Raw genomic sequence first — 23,409 nt, forward strand, 5'->3', positions numbered from 1 at the left:
TCCCTGAACATAAACATCGGGTGGTGACATAGGGAGCAAGAGATCTTAAAGATAACATGGTCCTAAGTTGTTCATGGTTTATAAACTATAAGTAAGCAGTAACTTAGCTCAATAGTGTATAGGCAGAAAAGGCCAACTCTTTCAGCAATAGTGATAGACTCTGACAAAAGGTCATCATGCAAACAAACCAACTGCTGCATTTAGCACTAGCTGTAGTTTCTGGAAAGAAACATCCCCAACACAGAGTGTGTTGCAAGCAATCTGATGTTTATTACCAAGACATGCACCACTGTGGCCAAGTTATCCTTTTCCTGGGAGGTCCATAGTTGTCATACCAGCTAAAGCTGGCAGAAGATGCAGACACTTGGTCCTCCAGCAACAAAGCTGAATCTAGGAGCACTCACAAGCTGCAAGCCTATTCTGTTAAGAGTAAGAGCAACCCAATCCAGAACATGTAACTGAGTAGCTCCCAGATGTGAGAACCAACCATCCAAATAGTTTCCGACTCAGATGTTACAGAAAAAGAGAAAAAGAGAGCTGTGTGTTATCAGCATGCCAAAGACATCAAGCCAGAAATCACCTAATGATCTATCCCAGTGGCCTCATATAGCCATAGCTGTCAAGTTCTCCCTTTAAGGGAAATTCCCTTATGCTGAATAGGCTTCCTCTTAAGAAAAGGGAAAACTTGAAAGCTATGCATACAGCTATTAAATAGCACCGGAGATAACTGATTGCCCTGATTGCCCGACAACATCCACAGCATGATGTCCAAAAGGCCTTTCCCAGTGCTACAGGTTGGGATTCCTTCATTCCACAAAAACTTACCCATACTGTTTATCTTGAGGACCTGCCCTTACATTTATATTCCAAGGCAATATATTTACCGTATATGTCACCCTATCATTCTCCTAAACAAAAACAGTTTTGAAAGTTTATTTACCTTTACATCCTGATACTTATCTGAAGAAGTGTGCATGCACACGAAAGCTCATACCAAAATAAAAACTTAGTTGGTCTTTAAGGTGCTACTGAAGGAATTTTTTTATTTTACTTCGACCCAGACCAACACGGCTACCTACCTGTATCCTGATACTGGTAAGAGTCTTTTTCTTTGGATCTCTCAATTATTTCTATACCATATTAATGGCACACTTTGGCTTTATAATTTGCCATTATTTTTATGGTGTAATGTAGGCAAACACTTATGAGTCCTAAATAAACAAACCAGTGAAATCCAATCAACAAAAGCCAGTTCCTGGAAACTTGCCCGTCACCAAGGAAAACATGGATTCAGCTTCCCTGTGACCCAATAAAAATATTATGTTTTATGCATAGGGTCTGTCTTATGTATTCTCTTTGTTCATAAACATTTGCAATAACTTATATATGAAAAGGCGTTGACGTCTTCCCCAATTACAACATTTATTTCATTTCCCCTCTTAAATCAAACATATAAAATAGTATTATGTAGGATGAAAAATCAAACTTTAATTAGAGCTGCTAAGAACAGTGAGAAATGTGCTGCTCAGGAAAGAAACATACGTAACTGCAACTAAGATTACTTAATATAGACAAGCAAGAAATGCCATTGACGTGTAAAGCAGGGGTACAACAAGGATGTCACAATAAGGTGTGACATATTAATGTTGGTTGAAACACACAAGGCACAAATAAAGCCATCTCTTAACAGTATGTCCAAAATAAATTGAATCTTCATTCAAACGCCAGTTTGTGAATTGTTTCCTTTTACTGAAAATTTATCAAACTGAAATATATCAGGTAACAATGAGATTGAGTTAGGGTTCACAGGGTGGCAGGATCTGAGTTCAACCATAACATTCTCATGAGAAAAATTATATCTGATCTGGTGCTATGTGAAATCCCAACATTTAATTTTGGTTCAATTAGATTGCAAAAACCTTCCCATCCCCAACACGGTTTCAAGAATCTAACAATGGAAATAGAATGGTGCAATTAAGGATCCCTATAACGTTTTTGCTATCAGAATTCACCACAGCTGATGCATTTTCAGGCTTCCACCCACACACTTTCATAACAGCCATATACTGTATCTGTTTTGTTTTGTTCCTTTTAAAAATGACAGCTTAAGTTATTAAGATATGAAACAATCTGACTGGTATCTGATTGGGTAGAGAGGATGGAGGGAATAGGACTGTAAAAACTTCCTTACATTAAAAAAGTTAAATGCAAATGCAAAACCAAATGTCCCATAGTGCACTTGTCCTGTGCCATATACACCAATCTATCTTACGTATATACCAGGCATGTCCAACAGGTAGATTGTGATCTACCAGTAGATCACTGGATGTCTGTGGTAGATCACTGGCACCCCTAAAAAAAGCTCACCCAAAATTTTCCTCCTCCCTAAAAAAAGCTGAATTATGACCTGAAGCCCTCAACAAAAATGGGCCTCCCTCCCTCCTAAAAGAAGCTCAACAAGTTTGACCTAAACCCAAAAAACCAGGGCTTCCCTTAAAAAAACTCAACAGCTTTGACCTGAACCCCCCAAAAGGGGGTAGATCACTCCCAGTTTTTAACTCTGTGAGTAGATCACAGTCTCTTGGGAGTTGGCCACCCCTGGTATATACTGAGAAAATTCCTGCATGCAAATAATTACTGTCCCTAATTGAAAAAGTAGCACAACACCTTATAAGTTCAAGGAGCTCCTTATACATATTTAGATGGCTCCTTGGCACAGACTGTGATTCCACAATAACCATTCTTCTCCTGGCCGTTTTTTAAACATTCACGGGCCATTGTGTTTTTCTACTGTCTTGTGAACTATCAAATATAGCAATCCTTTTGTTTACTTTTCATGATCACTTATCATGAAGAAAAGAGATGAGTTACGGTTCCTTGTACTTGCTAGGGATTCTTTCCAGACACTCTACTCACTTCAAGCTTTGAGTCATACTTTGTGTAAACAAGCCACAGGATAACTGAGTTCAGAGACTGTTAACCTAGAGAAATTTGGTAAACAGTAGCTTTCATGATGTATCTTTTACAACTTCTGCCATACAGAATGACATAGTCATTCAAATATTTTAATATATATTTTGGTCAGCACTTTTACAATCAAGAATTTTCCACCTAAACACTCTACTGTATTAATTATATCCAACACACTGTTTAGCAACTGTTAGACATAGTGTTTACTCTAATTTAAGAACATCCATGAGGGAAAATATGACTGTGAACAATGCTAAAGGAGTAGTTCAAAGCACAACACAAGGACAACAACCCAGCTCATGGCATCAACCGATGTCTTTTGTATCGTGTGATAACACGGTTAATGGAACTTTTTTTTATTTCAGCATTGCATGTCACTCACCACTCTCGGTACTCCCCCCCGTCATGACTTTAGAAGTATATGAACTGCCACACAGCTTGCCATGACAATGCATAACCTAGCCAAAACATCCAATCACACAAAATTGTGTGAAAACTGCCTGGGTTTTCTTGCAGAATGATATTCTGTCACTTATTTCTTGGAAAAGGAGCGATATTAGTAAGAGATCAAAGGGTTGTGTGTTTTCTTTTCATTTCATTATAGTAACAGTGAAAACAGGATATGTTGAAAACTCTCTGGAGCATGGGGATGGCACAGAGGAGAAGGTTGAGGGGGAAGACCCATTGCTCTAGCAGTAAGCCTTGCACACATACAACTATTTTGTTGTATATTGCCCAAAGGTAGAAAATGGCAGTTAAGTTGGTTCTAAATGAACCTTTTTCTGTTACTAAAAGGACTCTGATTTTCATATTATACCAACTTTTTTAAACAAAAACAAAAACAAACAACCACATGAATGTTCATATAATATCTTGGTTTTTAAATTCAAGCCAGTATGTAATGTTGCAACTTTTTCCTAGCAGACCTTAAACTACTTTCCTTTAAAGACGACTTCAAATTCATAATGGTGTGGTCCTAGGTCTTTAATAGTTGATTAACACGGATTTAATGGTAAGGGCATTGGTCACTTAATATAAGAAGTTTCACAGTTTGAATATCTGCTTGCCATCAACCACAGCAACAGAAATCTCTGGAGAGAAAAGAACAAAAAAACCTTCTACCACACAGGCCTCTCCCAGTTCTCGAGTTAGCTGAAGCTACCTGATTTAGTACAGATGACTAGTACTCTTAAGCCCTCTGCTGAATGTACAAATAGGAAATAGAAGATGGTATAAATGGAAAAATTCAGTTCAGCTCTGAAACCACCTCACAGATTTTATGACAAGACAATTACATCATGTTATGCTCATTTTAACATAAGGAAGTAGCAGGGGGAAAACAGTGAGTAATCATGCCTGAAGTGAGGAGAAACTTTTGTGAAAACTCCCCTGCTTTCTACATGCCCCTTCTTGTGCTCTCAGCATGACCTATTCATTAATAATCTTTAGGTGGCACAGCATCAGTTATGTGCTTTGGCATAAGCCTTCTAAGTGAAAACCAGACAGCCACAAAACTTGCTTAACTACTTTTCCTTCTCTTTCAAGCAGCATGTGCTTATGGCAAAAAAAATTGTGGATGAGAAATTATGTTAATGTAATTTTATTTAAGTTGAAAAATAAAAAGCTGCAAAATTAAAGACATGGTCACAAAGGTTTCTTTAAAAAGTTGAAACACCATATTTAGATAGATGAGAAAGAAATAGAACTCTGTGGTGCTCATTTGTTTTCCATTGGACAGCATTTGGTACTCCTAGTCAACATTAAAAATAATGATTATCTATAATGTTGGACTTTACTCCAAACGAAATGACTGTTTCTGAAGTAGGTAGATTCCTTTAAATGATACAAAGTTTCTAATGTGCCAAAAATACTCGGTAGAAAACATTTCTCTAGGAGACAAGCTTATACTAGATGAAACACCCTTTACTCACTGTTACGCAGTTTAAATGCAGGCTTCTTCATTGCAAAACAGATATTGGGAGGTATAAGCATTAGGAAACAAAGTAAAAGGAAGAAGAAGCATGACTCCAGCTCATAAGGTTATGAGTCACCAAACTGACTTTACTAGAAAAACATTTAAATATAGTCTTCATTGTTTGGAGAGAAGAGTTAAGACCTATTGCACACCAAGCATGGGGAGGCAGGAAAGTGTGAGTGAGAACCAAACAAAGGCAGCATATGGGTGAAAAATGAGGCCACAGCTTTATTGGTTACCAACACTGTGAGGTTTGGGCATGGCATGGGGCAAGGATCCATTCTTCCAGGCAGTCCACCAGCTGGCCCAATCTCTCATCCAGCCTGCCTCCTTGGCCAACCTGAGGAGATGCCAGCAGGCGGTTTTCCACCACACAGTGGATCAATTTCAACCATAGATAAAGTTGCTTCCCAGCCCTATCAACCAACAGCTGTTTGATACCCCCTCCAAAAAACAAACAAACCATGTTTCACTGAGAGTAGGTAGGTCAGTTGGTGGTAGTTGCAGAAGCTTCAGGACTGCTGCAGTCCCAGGTTTTATAGCCCAGGTGCACATAAAGGCCAGCACAGGCTTCACCCTGGTCCACACCCAGATCCCAGTCTGGCTATGGATTAGAATCAGGTCTATGCCCTTGTTTGCTTCTTCAGTACTGCTTTGCTTCTATTTCTAGCTCAGTAACAGTAGAAGACAAGCCACCCCCAGGTATGAGCTATATACATAGTTTATTGCACACTAAGAACTGCAGAGTCATAATTTCAACCTCAGCTTGTGACATGTTTGCCAAATATGGTGGCCACCACTATTTTAAGAATGGGAAGTAATAAGAAATTGATCTGTGTTTTATACTCAACATACTTTTTGTCATGCTCATGGAAGCTCATGCTCATTCAAACAAGTAGCTGCTTTAGTATTACAGCCTAGTACTACTTTGCATAAATACTTTTTGTTTTTTAATTCAGACTTCTTAGCGTTTAAAATCCATTTAGCTAAGTTGCTAAAAATGTATGATTGACTCTTGGTGATCAGGTAGCCATTCCACCAGTACTAATAAGAACTAAGTTGTGTTATGTGATCCCCAAGGATGTGCTCTACTGGAAGCTGGCTTCAGGCACTGGGCCATTAGCAGACCAACTCTGTGTTACAAAGATGTTTGCAAATGTGACATGAAGGCTGACAACATTAACCCCGCCATGTAGGAATCCCTTGTAGACAACTGCAGTGCCTGGAAACAATCAAGTTCTGTATCCAGAGCAGTGGCCAAAGGAGGAATGACCGCTGGAAAGAACGCAGAAAGGAGAAACGCCATGGTACACCTGCATCATCACAACCAGACACCTTCATTTGCCCCAACTGCAACAAAACATGTCTCTCCTGTATTGGTGTTTACAGCTAGTGCAGGCCCTGTAACTTTCCAAAAGTTTGACTTCACCCCCAAAGGTGTACTCTTTCACTGTCTCCTGAGACAGACGGATGCCAACCAACCTTGGTTCTCACATACCCTTTCATTTCACATTTAGTTCAAGTCTATGTGTGTTTACTTAGGTGTAAGCCTACGAATGGCCACTGAGGGGTCTCAATGGAGCTTTCTTTAAGGTACTTGTACATAATACTGTACTCTTAGGTAAAATTAACCAGTAAAGTGATTGTGTAGTACAGTAATCAATGTACATTGCAACATTTCAAATATCTGAGCATTTAGACCAGGGGTCAGCAAACTTTTTCAGCAGGGGGCCGGTCCACTGTCCCTCAGACGTTGTGGGGGGCCGGACTATATTTTGAAAAATATATATGAATGAATTCCTATGCCGCCAAATAACCCAGAGATGCATTTTAAATAAAAGGACACATTCTACTCATGTAAAAACATGCTGATTCCCGGACCATCCGCGGGCCAGATTTAGAAGGCGATTGGGCCGCATCTGGCCCCCGGGCCTTAGTTTGGGGACCCCTGATTTAGACACATGAACTAATGAAAAAGGGAGTCATTTCTTTTAATTACAGAGGGTTAAATCCAACATTGCCTTCCATTCATGCAACAGAATTTAATATCCTCTCCTCCCCCTACAATCCCCTTCCCAGCCTTCTAGGCTGCTTTTTTGGGGGGAGGGGATGCTGCAGTGGAGAAGTGAGGAAGGCCAAGTCCTTTTGCAATAACAGACATCTGTTCCCACTTGTGTGCAAACACAATTAGATACAACCTAGAATACAGTGGTACCTCGGGTTAAGAACTTAATTCCTTCTGGAGGTCCATTCTTAACCTGAAACTGTTCTTAACCTGAGGTACCACTTTTCCTAATGGGGCCTCCCGCTGCCTCTGCCACCGCGTTCTCACCCTGAAGCAAACCAGAGGTACTATTTCTGGGTTAGCAGAGTCTGTAACATGAAGCATCTGAAACCCAAGGTACCACTGTAATTAATTCAGAACTGTGTTGAAATGAACATGAATTATAAAATTATAGGAAGAATATGCATTGAAAAAAATTATGTAGGGACAATTAAGGAAGAAAATGAACTATAGTGGTACCTCGGGTTTACAAACACAATTGGTTCCAGAAGTCTGTACTTAACCTGAAGCGTACTTAACCTGAAGCGAACTTTCCCTTGAAAGTAATGGAAAGTGGATTAATCTGTTCCAGACGGGTCCGCGGAGTACTCAACCTGAAGCGTACTTAACCCAAGGTATGAGTGTAATTGGTTCCGGAAGTCCGTACTTAACCTGAAGTGTACTTAACCTGAAGCGAACTTTCCCATTGAAAGTAATGGAAAGTGTGATTAATCCGTTACAGACAGGTCCGCGGAGTACTTAAACTGAAAATACTCAAACCGAGGCATACTTAAACCGAGGTATGACTATGGCATTTTTACTGACACCAGACCTGATGAAACAACACTTTCAGACTATAACAGCTAGTACGGATAAACTGCAGTACAGTTTGCTTTTTTGAACCTTTTCCAATGGGCAAATCAATATGGAAGTAATCTTAGTGCCCCAAACTTCTGAAACTTGTTTCTATCTATTTGGACTAGTGCCTATCTTCAAACTGCTACTATTCTATATCTGCTGCTTCTCTGCTGGATCATTTTCAACAGAATCACAAGTCTGTTTTCCCCTGATGATTAAGATTTCACCACAAGCTGTTTTGCCCTTCCGTTTTATTCAGGTTTGAAACAAAGTGTTCTACCACAGCAGGTCTAAGTAATCATAAAGGATGTGAATGTTAATTACACTCAATGGTTCTGAAAAGTAGTATCGATGAATACCAGCATCTGGAGCAGCTTGTAATTACTTAATCTGAAAATGTGAAGCTTGTGGTTTCTGAGAAAATGAATAATATTAGGAACTGGTGTACTGAAATAAACTTATTCCTTATCAAATCTTGATTTCCATTTCCATATATCCAAATTTGTTTAAAACAAATGTTCTGCTAATACAAATAATAGACTGACTTAAAGTGCAAACTGTTGTATGAAAGCAGAGGCCACACCTAAGAATTATTCTAGATGTGAGATTAAATCCACTTGATGAACACAGGCAAGTCAAGACTAGATTAACCATTGGTCTGATTGTACATGGAATAGCCTGGCATCTATTGTATTTTTCTTTTAAAGCCAGCAAGTTAGGATATGTAATATACAAAAACAAAAAAGCTACAAATAAAGCCAACACCTTGAAGATTCATGAGGAAAGAAATTAACAATAAAGATAGAAACCAAGAGTCTTTAACAATCACTCTAAAATCTCATATAAAACCTACAATCCCAAAAGGAACTCTTTGGCAAATAAACATGGGTTACTTCATATATACTGAACAACCAAATTTGTCCTCAGTGATGTACCAATGTTGTTAATAATCTCAGCTCTCATATAATCACAGAAAAAATGATGTTCTGCTTTTCAGACCAACTGCCAAACACAACAACCCAACACAATTATATGGTGATGTCACAAAATAAACAAAAAGTAAATTATTTAAAGTTCTTAAAAGTTATACAAATCTGTGCAATTCCCCCCCCCCTCAAAACCCCACCACCACCAAATTCACCACTTGAGAAATGTTAAGTGTGAATGGGGACATTAAGTCAAACCATGGCTTATAACTGAGCAGATGCGACTGCCTTCCGTCTCAGTTCATGCAATTGCCATGCTACCTGGGGCTGAGCTATGGAGACAGCTAGAGCGCCGGTGGCAGATAACTCATTCTGAAGCTGACCAGACACAGGAAGGCAATGTCGGGCCTACCAAGTAGCGGTAGCGATGGCGAAGAAGACTTTCTTCACCGCCTCTATTGCATCTGCAGAAAACAGCAGCAGGAGACTTTTTCAGGTGGTTCGCAATTTAGGGCTCCGTCCTCTCCCCCATGCTTTTTAACATTTACATGCAGCCACTGGGAGAGATCATCAGGGAGTTTGGGCTGGGTGTTCATCAGTATGCGGATGATACCCAGCTCTACCTCTCTTTCAAATCAGAACCAGTGAAGGCGGTAAAGGTCCTGTGTGAGTGTCTGGAGGCGGTTGGAGGATGGATGGCGGGTAAGAGATTGAGGTTGAATCATGACAAGACAAAAGTACTGTTTGTGGGGGACAGGAGGCGGGCAGGTGTGAGGGACTCCCTGGTCCTAACTGTGTGGACCAGGTGCACAGCCTGGGAGTCATTTTGGACTCACAGCTGTCCATGGAGGCGCAGGTCAATTCTGTGTCCAGGGCAGCTGTCTATCAGCTCCATCTGGTACACAGGCTGAGACCCTACCTGCCGGCGGACTGTCTCGCCAGAGTGGTGCATGCTCTAGTTATCTCTCACTTGGGACTACTGCAATGCGCTCTATGTGGGGCTACCTTTGAAGGTGACCCGGAAACTACAACTAATTCAGAATGCGGCAGCTAGGCTGGTGACTGGAAGCGGCCGTCGAGACCACATAACACCCCTCTTGAAAGACCTACATTGGCTCCCTGTACGTTTCCGAGCACAATTCAAAGTGTTGGTGCTCACATTTAAAGCCCTAAACGGCCTCAGTCCAGTATACCTGAAGGAGTGTCTTTTTTTTTTTAAATTTTATTATATAACAAAGAAAAACATAAAATAGTCACACACAAAAAAGCAATACACTTACATTCCTGCACATCCGTCAGTTACATAATACAAACAAATCTATATCTTTATTTCTCCTATTAACATTTTCCTAAAGTTAAAATCCCAAAAGAACTATTGCTTAGCAATTGCGTCGGAAAGGAGAGAAGCAATGGAAAAAGAGAGAGGGAAAGAAAAAACATGATAATAATAATAATGATAATAATTATATTAAAACTTATGTTAATAATTATCATAGACATAAATAAAGTCAACAAATAAAAAGAAAGAAAAAGAAGAAAAAAGAAAGAAAAAAAGAGAGGTAAAAACAGGCTAAGAAAAAAGAGGGGCTAGCCCCAGTTGACTGAATCAACAGTCATATCTTAAACACTTAATTACATAACATCTTCTAAGGCTTCCACCGCGCTTTGCACAGAGTTTCAATCTTCTATACTTCTATATCTTGTCTTCTTGATACAATACACTAACTTCTGTTAACAAAACAGAAGTCTTCAAATTCATACACAGTTATTCTAAACATAGCCATGTTCTATTGCCCAATCCTATTTTATTCAAGTAATCATTTAAGCACTCCCACTGTTCCTTAATTTTGTGTCTAGGTTTATTACGAATCAGATCAGTTAATTTTGCTAGTTCTAAATATTCGCAAAGTTTGTCAATCCATTCCCCTCTCGTAGGTATCCTAGGTTCCTTCCATATTTTAGCAATGATCATCCTTGCTGCTGTTGCTGCATAAAGATATATATTGATCTTATCTGAAGGTATTTCATTATTAAGAATTCCTAATAAATAGGCTTCTGCTTTCTTACTAAATGAAACTTTAATTAATTCTTGAACTTCCCTGTGTATCATTTCCCAAAATGTTTTAATTTTGGGGCATGACCACCACATGTGGTACAACGTTCCGGTAGTTTGCCCACACCTCCAGCATTTGTCATTACTATTCTTATTTATTTTGGCTATCCTTTCGGGCGTTAAGTACCACCTATAATGAACCTTCATAAAATTCTCTTTTAAAGCATAGCAGGCTGTGAAATTAATTTGTTTGTCCCGGAATTCTTTCCACTTTTTGTATTCAATCTGATGACCTAGATCTTTTTCCCATTTTTCCATGTATTTGTTCTTTCTTTCTTGTTCCCAGTCCTGCTCGTTTAAAAGTTTGTACATTTTCGAGAGAGTTTTCCCCTTGCTATTAATGATTTCTAATTCAAATCTCGTTTTTGTTTCTCCAAATCCTCTTTCCTTTATATCTTTTTCAAATGTGGCTTTTAATTGATAGTATTCTAGCCAGGATATTCCTCTGTTCTTAAGATCATCATATTCTTTAAGTTTAATACTATCGTTGTCCTTTTCAGTAATTTCTCTATACGTAGGCCAGACCTCTTTCTTATAGCATCTTAATGTGGCATTGGCTTCCACCGGTGATGCCCACCAGGGAGTTCTATCTATAATTTTATCTTTGGTTCTTTCCCAGACCTCCCATAGGGCCCTCCTTAATATATGACTTTGAAATTCTTTGTTTCTCTTTCCTTTTTCATAGAACAAGTAACCATGCCACCCAAAAATCTTGTTTACACCTTCTAGTTCCAGAATATCCGATTTTTACATCGTTAGCCAATCTTTTATCCAGGTCCAGCAGGCTGCCTCGAAATATTTCTTCAAGTCTGGTAGGGCAAATCCCCCGATCTTTTTGGGGTTCGTTAATATCTCTGCTTTCATCCTTGCCTTTCTTCCCTGCCAAATGAAGTCCGTCAGGTCTTTCTGCCACTCTTTTAAATATTTAGTTCCAATTAATATAGGAATGTTTTGAAACAGGAATAAAATTTGGGGGAGAATCACCATCTTAATCATAGATACCCTACCCCAAATGGATAGGTTCATACACTTCCATTTTGCCAATTTTTTCTTTACTTCTTTCCATTTCTCGATGTAATTATCTTTCAATAAATTTGTGTTCTTGTTAGTTATCTGGATCCCTAGATAGTTGACTTTTTTTCCAATTTTAATCCCTGTTATTTTTTCCAGCCTCTCTTGGTCTTTCACTCTCATATTTTTCGTTAGCATTTTCGATTTGTCTTTGTTTAACTTAAATCCTGATACTTCCCCAAATTTCCCCATCTCAATCATTCCTGATACAATTCCTTCCTCCGGATTTTCGGTCATAATAATTAAATCGTCAGCGTACGCTTTAGTTTTAAAACAGTAGGCTCCTAATTTTATTCCTTTAATTGCTTTATTTCCTCTGATTGCTATCAGTAAAGTCTCCAGGGTTGTGATGAATAACAGGGGGGACAAGGGGCAGCCCTGTCTTGTACCCCTCTCTATGCTGAATTCCTCGGTAAGTTCATTATTTATAATTAACCTTGCTCTTTGTTCTCTATAGATTGCTTTGATTCCCCTTAAGAACCTTTGTCCCAGTTTTAGATTTTCACAGGTGTTTATCATAAAATCCCAAGACACACGGTCAAAGGCTTTCTCCGCGTCAATTAACAGCATTGCTGTCGCCATACTTGGTTTGAAATCTAAATATTCCATTAAGTCAATAATTACCCTGATGTTATCCTTGATTTGTCTCTCGGGGAGGAAACCCGCTTGATCTTTCCCAATTATCCTACTTAATACACTCTTTAATCGATTTGCTAATATTCCAGTAAATATCTTGTAATCAATATTTAATAAAGATATTGGTCTGAAGTTCTTAATTAATTTCGCGTTTGAATCTCCTTTGGGAATCAACGTTATTAATGCTTCTTGCCAGGACTTTGGTAATAAACCATTCTCCAAAATTCCATTCATTATTTCCTTTAATCTCGGTGTTACCACTTCTTCTAGTATCTTATAGTATTTGACGGAGATTCCGTCGGGACCTGGCGATTTCCCTTCTTTCATTTTTTTAATCATATTTTGGATTTCCTCCTCCTGAATTTCAGCGTTTAAACCCTGAAGGAGTGTCTTCACCCCCATCGTTCTGCCCAGACACTGAGGTCCAGCACCGAGGGCCTTCTGGCGGTTCCCTCGTTGCGAGAAGCAGGGAACCAGGCAGAGGGCCTTCTCGGTAGTGGCACCCACCCTGTGGAATGCCCTCCCATCAGATGTCAAAGAGAAAAACAACTACCAGACTTTTAGAAGACATCTGAAGGTAGCCCTGTTTAGGGAAGCTTTTAATATTTAATAGATTATTTTAATATTCTGTTGGAAGCTGCCCAGAGTGGCTGGGGAAACCCAGCCAGATGGGCGGGGTATAAATAATAACTTCTTCTTGTTGTTGTTGTTGTTGTAGTATAAATAATAACTTCTTCTTCTTGTTGTTGTTGTTGTTGTTGTTATGTTACAGCTCAACCAAGGCTTACATTTTTGTCTTTCTCAGATAAACAATGAGCCATAAGCTGTGCTATTTTTCTAGAAAAAGAGGTGCCAGATCTTTACATCAGGAACTCACACATTTGCATAAAACCATAGTTTGGCTTAGCAATATATGCAAAATGGATCAACACACTACCATGCCAAGGACAAAACTAACAAGCAAACAGAAACCTTTTCATTGCTTGTTTGTTTATTAGTGAAATTTTTAATTAAAAATAATTCAAAGCAACTTACAAAAAAGCGCTCATGCATTAAAACAAGCATAAAACTAAAGAAGAATAAAAACTAAAAATACATTCATAGTTATGAAGTGGCAGTGCTAACATATCCCATCCACTGAAGGAGGCCATTTCATATCAACAGTTTGCACGGCACACTTTAGAGATAGAAGGGAAAGAAAAGCACCCCCGTTTACTGATTCATCCATAGTACAGTCACGTGAGGTCTTGTCACAAAGACTGCATTTGGTGTTCCAGTCCTGTATATGGAAGAAGTATCACTCAGGCCAAGCATCCATGACTCCATAGCAGTCTCCAATGTGGTGCCTCAAGGGCCTGGAAGAGGTAACTGTACCATTCGGGGGGGGGGGACTTTTTTCACTGGATGAGCCAATGGTGGATTATACAGAACCAATAAGAAAATTAAATACTAAAGTTAGACTGGACCACAAAAGAAAATAATCTGTTGCTTATTTGTGGCATGTGACATTAAAACACTGGATTAATAGCATACACGGTTGCCATTTAACACTTCCAACTTTGTGTTTCCAAGCCAACCTGCTACCTGCCATAATGAAGCAGCCCTACTTGGGAAAGGCACGCGCTTTTGGTCTCTAAGCACACTAATCAATTGTGGGCTCCAGTGCAGTGGGTGGATGAGCAGGCAGCAAATAATGTCACAGAGCCGTGCGGATTAAAATTATGCCACAACTTTACAGAAGTATAGGTTTAACATAAGCATTAGGCAGGGATCCATTACTCAACCAGTCCACTTGCTGGCTGATATGCTGTCAGCCAACAGGTGGGGATTGGCTCACGGTGTGACCTACATCTGGTAGACCTGATTTGGCCCCTGAGCTGGGCTTCAGGACAAAAAGCACCACCCTCCACAATCCCTTCCCAGTCTCTCCCACCTAGGGATCCAGCCAAATGTCTCTCCCGCCATCAAAAGTTGTGACAATTACTATGAGGTAGGCTAAAACCATAAGCCAAAGCAAATTTACTTGTGAGCAAAAATTTCTCCCCAGCCCTGAAACCAGCAGTCCATAGCAATGTCATTGGTCAGCAAACCCATTCCTGCAAAGAAGAGATAAATTAAACAGGCGGTGGGAGGCTGAAAAAAAGCCCAATGCAACTGGTTAGGCAAGCAAACAAGGCATGCCTTCTATAGGCCAGGAGCGGACCAAGTGGAGCAAAGTCTTCTGTCTGGTCTCCATGGCTCAGCTCCATGGCTCAGCACTCTTAGGGCACCCAACTGGCTCCCTGAAGTCGCATTCAGCCCCCATTTTCCCACGAGCAGCCTGAGACACTGGCCCCTCCCCTCCCCATGTCAGGCCACAAATGGCACTCCTCAAGTACATCAGGAAAGAGGAGATGCTTTTCTCAGCCAGTGCACTAGCAAAATATTTTGTAATCTGACATGACAATCAGAATGAATGTTTCTATAGGTTTAAGCTTTGGATTTAGCCAAGCTTATTAGTTATGCACATTAAGGGGCCTATGTAAAACACAGGGCTGGATTCAGACTTGCTCTTGTGCAAATGGAAAGGCTCCCTGCTGGAGGAAAGGGCAATGAAGCAATATCCATGGATTTCTCTATCCCTATGCAACTCACAGCTGCCTTTGTGGTTCCAGAGGGTCCCCTCCCCCAAGCAGCCATAAGACATTATCCAGCCCCAAAACATTTTAGAACACTAGCAGTGGCAAAGTTTTTATCGGTGGTCACAAGAACTAATGTTTCCTACTCCGAATTTGAGTAAGATGTCTGAGGGGTTTGAGGGCGGGGTGTCCTAGCTGTGTATCGCTTGGTAACGAAATGTTGGGTCTATGGACCGTAATAAAGATTGTTGTTGTTGTTTTAGTTTAGGGGGGGGGGGGAAACACAAGAAATGGATGGGACGGGAAAATTATGCATGGTATGAAGAAAGTGAATAAGTTTTCCACCCCCTCATATACACTAGAACCTGGGGTAATCCAAAGCTGAACAGTGCGAGATTCAGGACAGATAAAAAGAAGTATTACTTCATAAAGCTAATAGTTAAGCTACAAAATTTTCTACCACAAGATGTACTGATAGCCACCAATTTGGATTAGAAAGTTTCATGGAGAAAAAGGCTGTTAATGGCCATTAGTCATGATAGATATTGCCTCTTATCAGAAGTATGTGCCTCTGAATACCAATTGCTGGCAAACTGTTAGAAGAGTGTTATTACGATCATGACCTGCTTCTGGGCTTCCCACAGATAGGCCATTCTGAAAACAGAAAGCTGGACTAGGTAGACCCTGGTCTGAGTTCACCACAGTTTTAGTTATATTCTTAACAATAGTTTAGCAATGTGTCCATGTCCCTGCTAACTATGGTTCAGTTTAAACGGGGTGGCATTTAATTGACTCAAAAACTTATGCTGGTTCCTGCTAGGGTTCCATTTATTGCTCATGTTATCTCTGCTTTATAACAGCTGTACTGGTTGCCAGTTCATTTCTAGGCCTAATTCAAGGTGATCACCTTCATGTTTAAGTCCCAAATGACATTGTCCTCAAATATATGAAAGACCATCTTCATTATACACCTTTAGGTGCTAAGCAAAAATGTTCCTCTTTAACCAGGCCTTTGGCTGATTGACATCCAATGCCCTTTTAAAATGTGTTGGGGAGGGGGTGGGTACTGGTTGTTGTTGTTTTATTATGTATTTTGTTTTTATATTGTGATTTTATGTTGTAACCACCCTAAGACTTGTGGGTATAGAGTGGTATACAAATTTAATAAATAAATAAATAATAATCTATTTATCGGGGGGGGGGAGTTAGGAGTATTCTCTGTGGCAGCCCTTACATTGTGGAATTCCCTACTGTGAAGGAGGGGTCTGGCTCCTTCTTTACAGAGCTTCTATCCTGTGTTGAAGGCATACCTCTTTTAAATTTTAAATTGTTGTAACCCACTACGGGACCTTATAGTGAAGGGCAGGTAATAAAGTGAACTATTATTAATAATTATGATGATGTATCCATAAACAGATGCAGACTGTACCCAAAGTTTCCGAAGATTCAATAGATTATTTACACATCAGTAAATCATGAGTTACCCCTTTCTGGATTTCTGGATTTTAATGTTTTGTTGGAAGCCGCCCAGAGTGGCTGGGGGAACCCAGCCAGATGGGCAGGGTATAAATAAATTATTATTGTTATTATTATTATTATTATTATTATTATTATTATTACTACTACTACTACACTAGCCTAAGTACTAAAATGGGTCTTCTCTGTCGTGGTGCCCTGGATGTGGAATTACCTCTCTATGGATGTGCACCTGTCTCCTTCACTGGCGGTCTTCTGGTCCCAGCTGAAAATCTATGGTTTCCCTTCAAACTTTGGAAGTTGTGCATTAACTGGATTCCAAAAGTGGATTAGTTGCTACTGCTGTATTAAATTTTTATTATTGTAATTTGTTTTATATAATGTTTATTTATTTTAATATGGCTGTATGATGTGTATCTTTTACTTGATTGCTTTCGAACCCACCCTGGGATTCTAGCTAAAGGCAGCCTAAAAATACATAAATAAATACATGTAAGGCATAGTGTAAGAAAACACTTGTTAGCTCATTTCTAATCAGTTTCTTCTAACATAGCTCTAGTTTCTATCAAATTCACTAGTTATGTACTTCAGATTAGATCTTGTCATTATTTTGCTACTGCTTGTGACTGAAGTGAGAAAAGCTGTAGTTACAGAAATGTATCTTAATACTTGACATACAAGTAATATCAAAACATAGACCAATGAAAACATCCTGTCAAAAATCAGGAAAAATACGGATTAAATACTAAACAAGCTGTCACTCAAAAAAAAAGGAGCCCATTATCCTAGGTTAAGCAAAAGAACCAGATTAATGCAATCATGTCAAAAATAATAATCCAAACTTTATTTAGATGCCACATTTCTCTAGTAATTTTAATTGTCTTCCAGAAAAACGTTTTCCAATAAACAGAAAAATCAGAGTACTGTATTAACATGTGGCAGTCCCGTTCCCCACCCCCCACCCCAGTTAAAGAACCCCTTTCTGGAAAAAAGTGAATTAGATATAGAACATTAATGTGAAATTGAACTTTCTCTACAAAAGAGTTGAAACAATAAAAGGTTCAGTGATTAGATTTCTTTGATGCACAAATCCAAACACTGAAACTTTCTTTCCTCTACCTATAGTTAAGGTAGCCATAAGTCTACAAACTAATTATAGCCTACAGAGTGTTAAAAGCAGCATGAAACCTCAAAACAAAGAAGGCGGAAGTGCTGAAACAGTATTTACCTGCATTACAAGCTATTCGGCAACTGTATGCGGCCAAAGTTTATTTACATTTTGAAAACTTTATAAGAACGGCAACAAACAACTAGAAACATAAGCTTCCTGAACTCAGTTTTTACCTTTGTGTTCGGCGGAGTCTGTTTCCACTTCTCAAATGAGGCATTGTAAAACTTGAGAACACAGTCCAAAAATGTGGATCAGACATATCCATGTTCCTTCCTTAAACACACAAGTTGTGTTTTTCCCCTTTAAAAAAGGAGGGATATATATATAAAAAGGGGGGGGAAAGGAAAATGATCCCGATTTGATTATCCTCCTTCCCACTGAAAATGTAAACATTAGCTCCACTCAAGGCAACTTTAAAGCACAGCAAAGCAGCTGGATACTATAGGCTTCCTTAGTAGCGAACAACTTTCTGTTCTTAAAATAAAATAAAATAAACCTTTTCCTTTTCTGTGTAAATGATCTGATGCGTATGCTGCCAAGCTTTAAATAAAAATTACAATAGTTTTAGCCCTCCCATTCTGCTGAAAACCCTGTCCCTGTACGTGTGATTCAGCCAAAGGTACTTTGTCATCTCTTTGGAAGATACCATTCAGGTTCATCCAAAGGGGGGAAGGTAATAATCTTTGTTTCTTTTCATAGTTTTCTTGGTGGTCATCATTTCACCGTGGAATTTTGTTTTAAAAGTCTCATTAAATAAACAACATAGCCAGTTTTAATTCCTTTAGTATTAATGAAGAATAAATCTAAAAGTTCACAGAGTTGTTCCCCCCCCATGCTACTTCAGAAATGAGATCATCTTTCAGAGACTTTTCCAAGACTTAAACCTATCACTTTTGATACTATCTTCCTGATTATTGAGAGGCTGCTGTGAACAAAATCAGGGTCTCCTTTACTGCAGAAGAAAAAAATATTCCTACTTTAATCTTTCCACTACAAATACACATTTCTTCCAGAATTCTAGCAGTCACTGATATAAAAAGGAGAGGATTTCAGTAAGAGGCTTGCAAAAAGCTTTATTTTCCCCCAACCAGAGGGTACTCAAAGCACCTTTTCTACGTAAAATGGATGCCTTATTCATCATGTGATCACCACTCCTGTTCAAAGCAGAAAAAAATAAGTCATTCACCCCAGAAGTGTTATTGTATGAAACATATAACAGGCAAAATAAGAATTCTATTCATACCTAAAACCAGTAAATTGTATGTTTGTCTTAAAGAAAAGTGACACCAGGGAGCTCCATGTTAAATCTGTAATTGTTAAATAACAGATCTAACTCCACTTGTTTGGCTGGGAACTTATTAATAATTGGCAAAGCTGCAATACCTGTACCACGGGTGGGGTGAACAGACCAAGAGTGGGAGGAGAGGTATTCTGCCACCCCTCTCAAAACTAAAACTCATTGCCCATTCATTCCAGCACTGAAAACAAAAAGAAAAGCCAGAATACAGGGTGTGGCAGGAGAAACTATTTAATAACTATAGCTACACCCATACTTTCTTCCACTTGGAGGCATCCTGAGCACCTACTCATTAGTCCCAATACTAATTCTTGCAGCTTTGCAGTTTTATACCCTTAGCCGCATTTGGATTCATATGCCAGAATCATCTATCATTCTCACTTTGTTCCTTTACCTTCAGTTCATGCTCTATCACCTTTCTCAAGTTTTCCATTCTTGTGTTACCATTGTTCTAATGCTGCCCTAGTTTCCTCCTGTACAAAGAAGTACGCATGGCTATTTTCAAAAGCAGTAAATTGGATATAGTCTTAGTCATGCTTAGAACAGAAATTATTTCTAAGCATGACAAATGCTACAATCCTAACTTCACTTACCTGAGAGTCAGCACTTATCTTGATTGCTATTGGAAATGTAAAGGCGTTTTCTCACATGATGCAGTAAGAGATGCAAAGCAAATCCTATCTCCCTTGTGAAACTGCATGTAAACAATTTCCCTTTTTTTATTTCAGCTCTGGCTGGTTCACCAGCTATAGCCCCTTTCGGACAGAGACGATTTGTCCTTCATGCTGGGGAATGCTGAAGACCCACCACTTAACCCTGGCTTTTCAGATGGGTATTTTAAGAACCCACCTTATTTCTGTGATTGTAAGTTATTTTAAACTGTTTTCAATACTGTTGTTTTATTTGCTGCCCTGGGCCCTTAGGGTGAAAGGCAGATAAACAACAACATGCCTAGGTTCAAAATAATGTAAAGCTGACTTCTTGGGTTTTTTGCTCCATCCTTACAGAGCCATTGCTTTAGCAAGCAGCGGCTAAAATTGGCTAAGCATTTGTAAAACGCTTTTAAGTATTCAAAGTGTATTATTTTCCTGACATTTTGCATATGAGGCTGTTTGGTAAATACATTTCTGCAAATTCAAAGTAATATGAGCTTCCTGGGAAAATTTTATTGGACCACAATACCTCAAGGACCATCTCCCCATATGAACGCATTTTATTTTCTCATTTTGTATTTTTATGTTGTGGACCGCCCTGTGATCTTTGAGTGAAGGGTAGTATACAAATGTAATAAAATACAGAGAAACAAACATACATACATACATACAACCACTGATACCTAAGACAATTTAAAGATCTGACTGAGCATGTTTGACATATTTAGTAACCACAGTGCTGTTGCGAGGGTTAGCAAAGCCATGAACGGTATCAGATTGTCTTCCACCACTTCCTGCTAAACCTTACTGAGATTACAATACAACCACCTCAAACAAGTGTAGAAAGAGTAGGCAACTGTGCAGGTAACCTGGAGTGAAAGGGCCTCACATTCCTCATTCCTCCTTCTCCCCAAAAGCTTAACCTTTTAATGGCAGGTTAAAATTCGTCAGAAAACTGTACAACACATTTACAATTACACCTTTACAAACTCTATAGGAAGGATAGGACATGGTGCAATGATGAGGCTCTGAATGTTAAAACGGGGCTGAGCCCAACAAGCTAGAAATCCCCAAAGGGGCAGAATCCTCCCAAGACCTGCTGTAGTTGGTGATACTAGGCTCCAAGAGTAAATAAGTACTTCAGATGTAAGGACCAAAATGCTCAGGGTGATCTTGAGATGGAGAATGAAATCAATGAGACATGCAAAAGAGAAAATGCTGTAGTGATAGCTGACTCCAATCACCGCCACACAGAATAGGGACATTTGTCTTCCAGGCATGACAAACAGGTAAAAACTGTAAATGACCGTGCCCTGGAACAGCTGGTTGTGAAACTGACCAGAAGGGTGGCAACCCTGGACTTAATCTTTCACATACAGAGATACACAATTTCTGTATACTTGAATATGTGGCAGGAAATATATAGCAAAACATACTAGAGCTTCACTACTGAAGACTACTTATAGCCAACCAACGTTATGAGAGGAAAATATAATGAAGATAGAATCCTTTCTGTTTTACCCTAATCACAATGATTGACCCTTCACTCCCTCTAGTGGTTACAGTTAATTAACCGCTACATTTTTCAAGATTTTGTTTCTACCACATTCACTGGATTTCTTCTCTGAAGAGTGAGTGAACTATAATGTGGCGAACATGAATTCAAAGTTATACATCATGTGTGTTCAATCCCTATTTATGTATGAGTTGAACCATTTATATTCAATCCATAACAAACAATTTGGGGTTCAAATCAAATTTCCACTGTTCTACTAGTTAATAAAAAGCAAATGGCTTAGGAAAATACAAGATAGTTTTGGGGTAACCTGTTATGTCTCCTGTCATCTAAAAGATTTATAAGCATCTTACACCTTAACCTAGAAGAATATCAAGGAAACATTGTTTTATGAGGCTGCATCTGTAGACATTCTTGCCACCAACATCTCAGCTAAAAAGCAAAATAGAGTGAAAATTAAGAAAAAGCACACTAGCAGCTGGAGATATGCTGTTGGACTGTGACAAGCCAGGGAAAAGAAAATGATATTATACATCTTCTGTCCATTCATTATTTTGTTTCTTTCTGCCTGAGCTAAATGGTCCGTAGTTGATTTTTAATGTCCAAAATAAGTCTTCATGCATTATTTGATTGTAAATGAATGGGCTGATCTGGCCAGAATTACCAAGACTTTGGTGGATGATTTGGATTAAGCCTGTCTCTCAACTTTCAGATATTGTATTCTGTTCAGCCCCAGCAAAGAATTGAGAGTAAGGGAAAGAGAATTACTGTGGTCAACAGGAACTTCATCTTGTTCTCAATGCTCTCTTTAATGTTTATATTGTGTGTTGGGCACTCAGATTAGGGATTCTGCAAGTATAACGCCTGTCCAATTGTCTTATCATTTTCCCTTCCTAAAATGACAGAGATTGCCTTGGATTTGATGAGGATTCCTAGGATGGCTGTCCTGAGGCACCATCATCAATGTTATGATCACCTAGTCTGCGATGGCATAGGACTTCATGACTGCTATGGGTTGTCCAAAGCTCTATCTCGTCCAGTATTTTTTGGATGTCTTTCAGTTATTAAAGCCTAAGGTCTTGGTCAAGTGCACCTGACCAGTTGTATTCTGCTTACCACACTTTCCTTTTAATATCCAGCAGAGATGGAATGTATACCTGGGTACAGGAGGTGGTAACTTCTTGCAGAATGGGAATAGTCCGAGCTGCCTTGATGTTGTGGAATGGCCATTCCTGCACAAACCCACCTTTAATCCTAAAGACCTAAATTATTAGCTAGTGGCCAACATTTATTTCCTACACAAAGTGTTCCAGTTGGTAGATGTCAGCCAACTCCAAGCACTCAAGGACAAGAAACCACTGAGTGAGGTCATCCAGTGGTTTGGAATTAAGTGTCATCAATATCCAGATGACACTCAACTCTACCTTTCCTTCTATCTAATGCAAATGAAGCAGTGGGAGTGGTACATCAATGCCTGTCACTTAAATGCAAAATATATTCCTCACATGTGTATAAAACAATTATTGATTAAACATTGATCTTCCTCTTAGACTTGGCACTTACGACAGCCCTTTTGCATTTTCTACCCCATCTCCTTATGATCTTTTTGTCCTTCAGCAAGGCAGGGCAAAGGCTTCTTGTTGCTCAATCTATATAGCAGGGTGTCTGTGTCGCAGTTGCTTGAGGGGAGAGGTGAAAAGGTTCACCAAAAGAGATGAACCAGTTCAAAAGGACAGCAGAAGCAAGATATTTGCTTAAAACTAAACCAAAGGTCACCAGAGGGAGGCAAGTAGCAATTACCAAGCAACGAAGGCCCTCTATAGTCATCTCATGAAGACTGCAACATAAATAAGTTTAGACATGTACCTTAGATTTGAGCGTTGTATCACAGAATTCTAGATCAGTCTTCACCAACAACAGAGTTTGTTAAGATTGATGGGATATGCTTTTCAAAACACCTGGAGGGCACCAAACTGGAAGATTGTCTTCCATTAAAAATAAATAATTCAAAGTAATTCAATGTAAATTAGAAAATATTTAATGGGAGGTTTTTTTCTTCAAATTTTCTTTTTCTCAAAAGCAAGA

The 23,409-nt window shown here is 39.1% G+C and overlaps 1 protein-coding gene across 16 annotated transcripts in view; it reads right to left on the minus strand.

Moving 5' to 3' along the window:
- MAST4 (microtubule associated serine/threonine kinase family member 4) overlaps window positions 1–23,409 on the minus strand; it is a 221,613-nt gene that overhangs the window by 83,806 nt on the left and 114,398 nt on the right. Inside the window, exon 1 of one of the 16 annotated variants that reach the window (XM_035099913.3) lies at window positions 18,032–18,460. The exons of 14 other annotated variants lie outside the window; for them this stretch is intronic. In XM_035099913.3, the coding sequence (XP_034955804.1) occupies window positions 18,032–18,123 (92 nt within the window). In that variant the 5' untranslated portion in view covers window positions 18,124–18,460. Of the gene's footprint in view, window positions 1–4,901; window positions 4,939–18,031; window positions 18,461–23,409 lie in introns of those variants that run through there. One more of the 16 variants, XM_035099919.3, reaches the window with a different exon arrangement.

This window comes from Zootoca vivipara, chromosome 10 (assembly GCF_965207765.1).
Source record: "Zootoca vivipara chromosome 10, rZooViv2.hap1.1, whole genome shotgun sequence".
In the NCBI taxonomy this organism is placed as follows: Eukaryota; Metazoa; Chordata; class Lepidosauria; order Squamata; family Lacertidae; genus Zootoca; species Zootoca vivipara.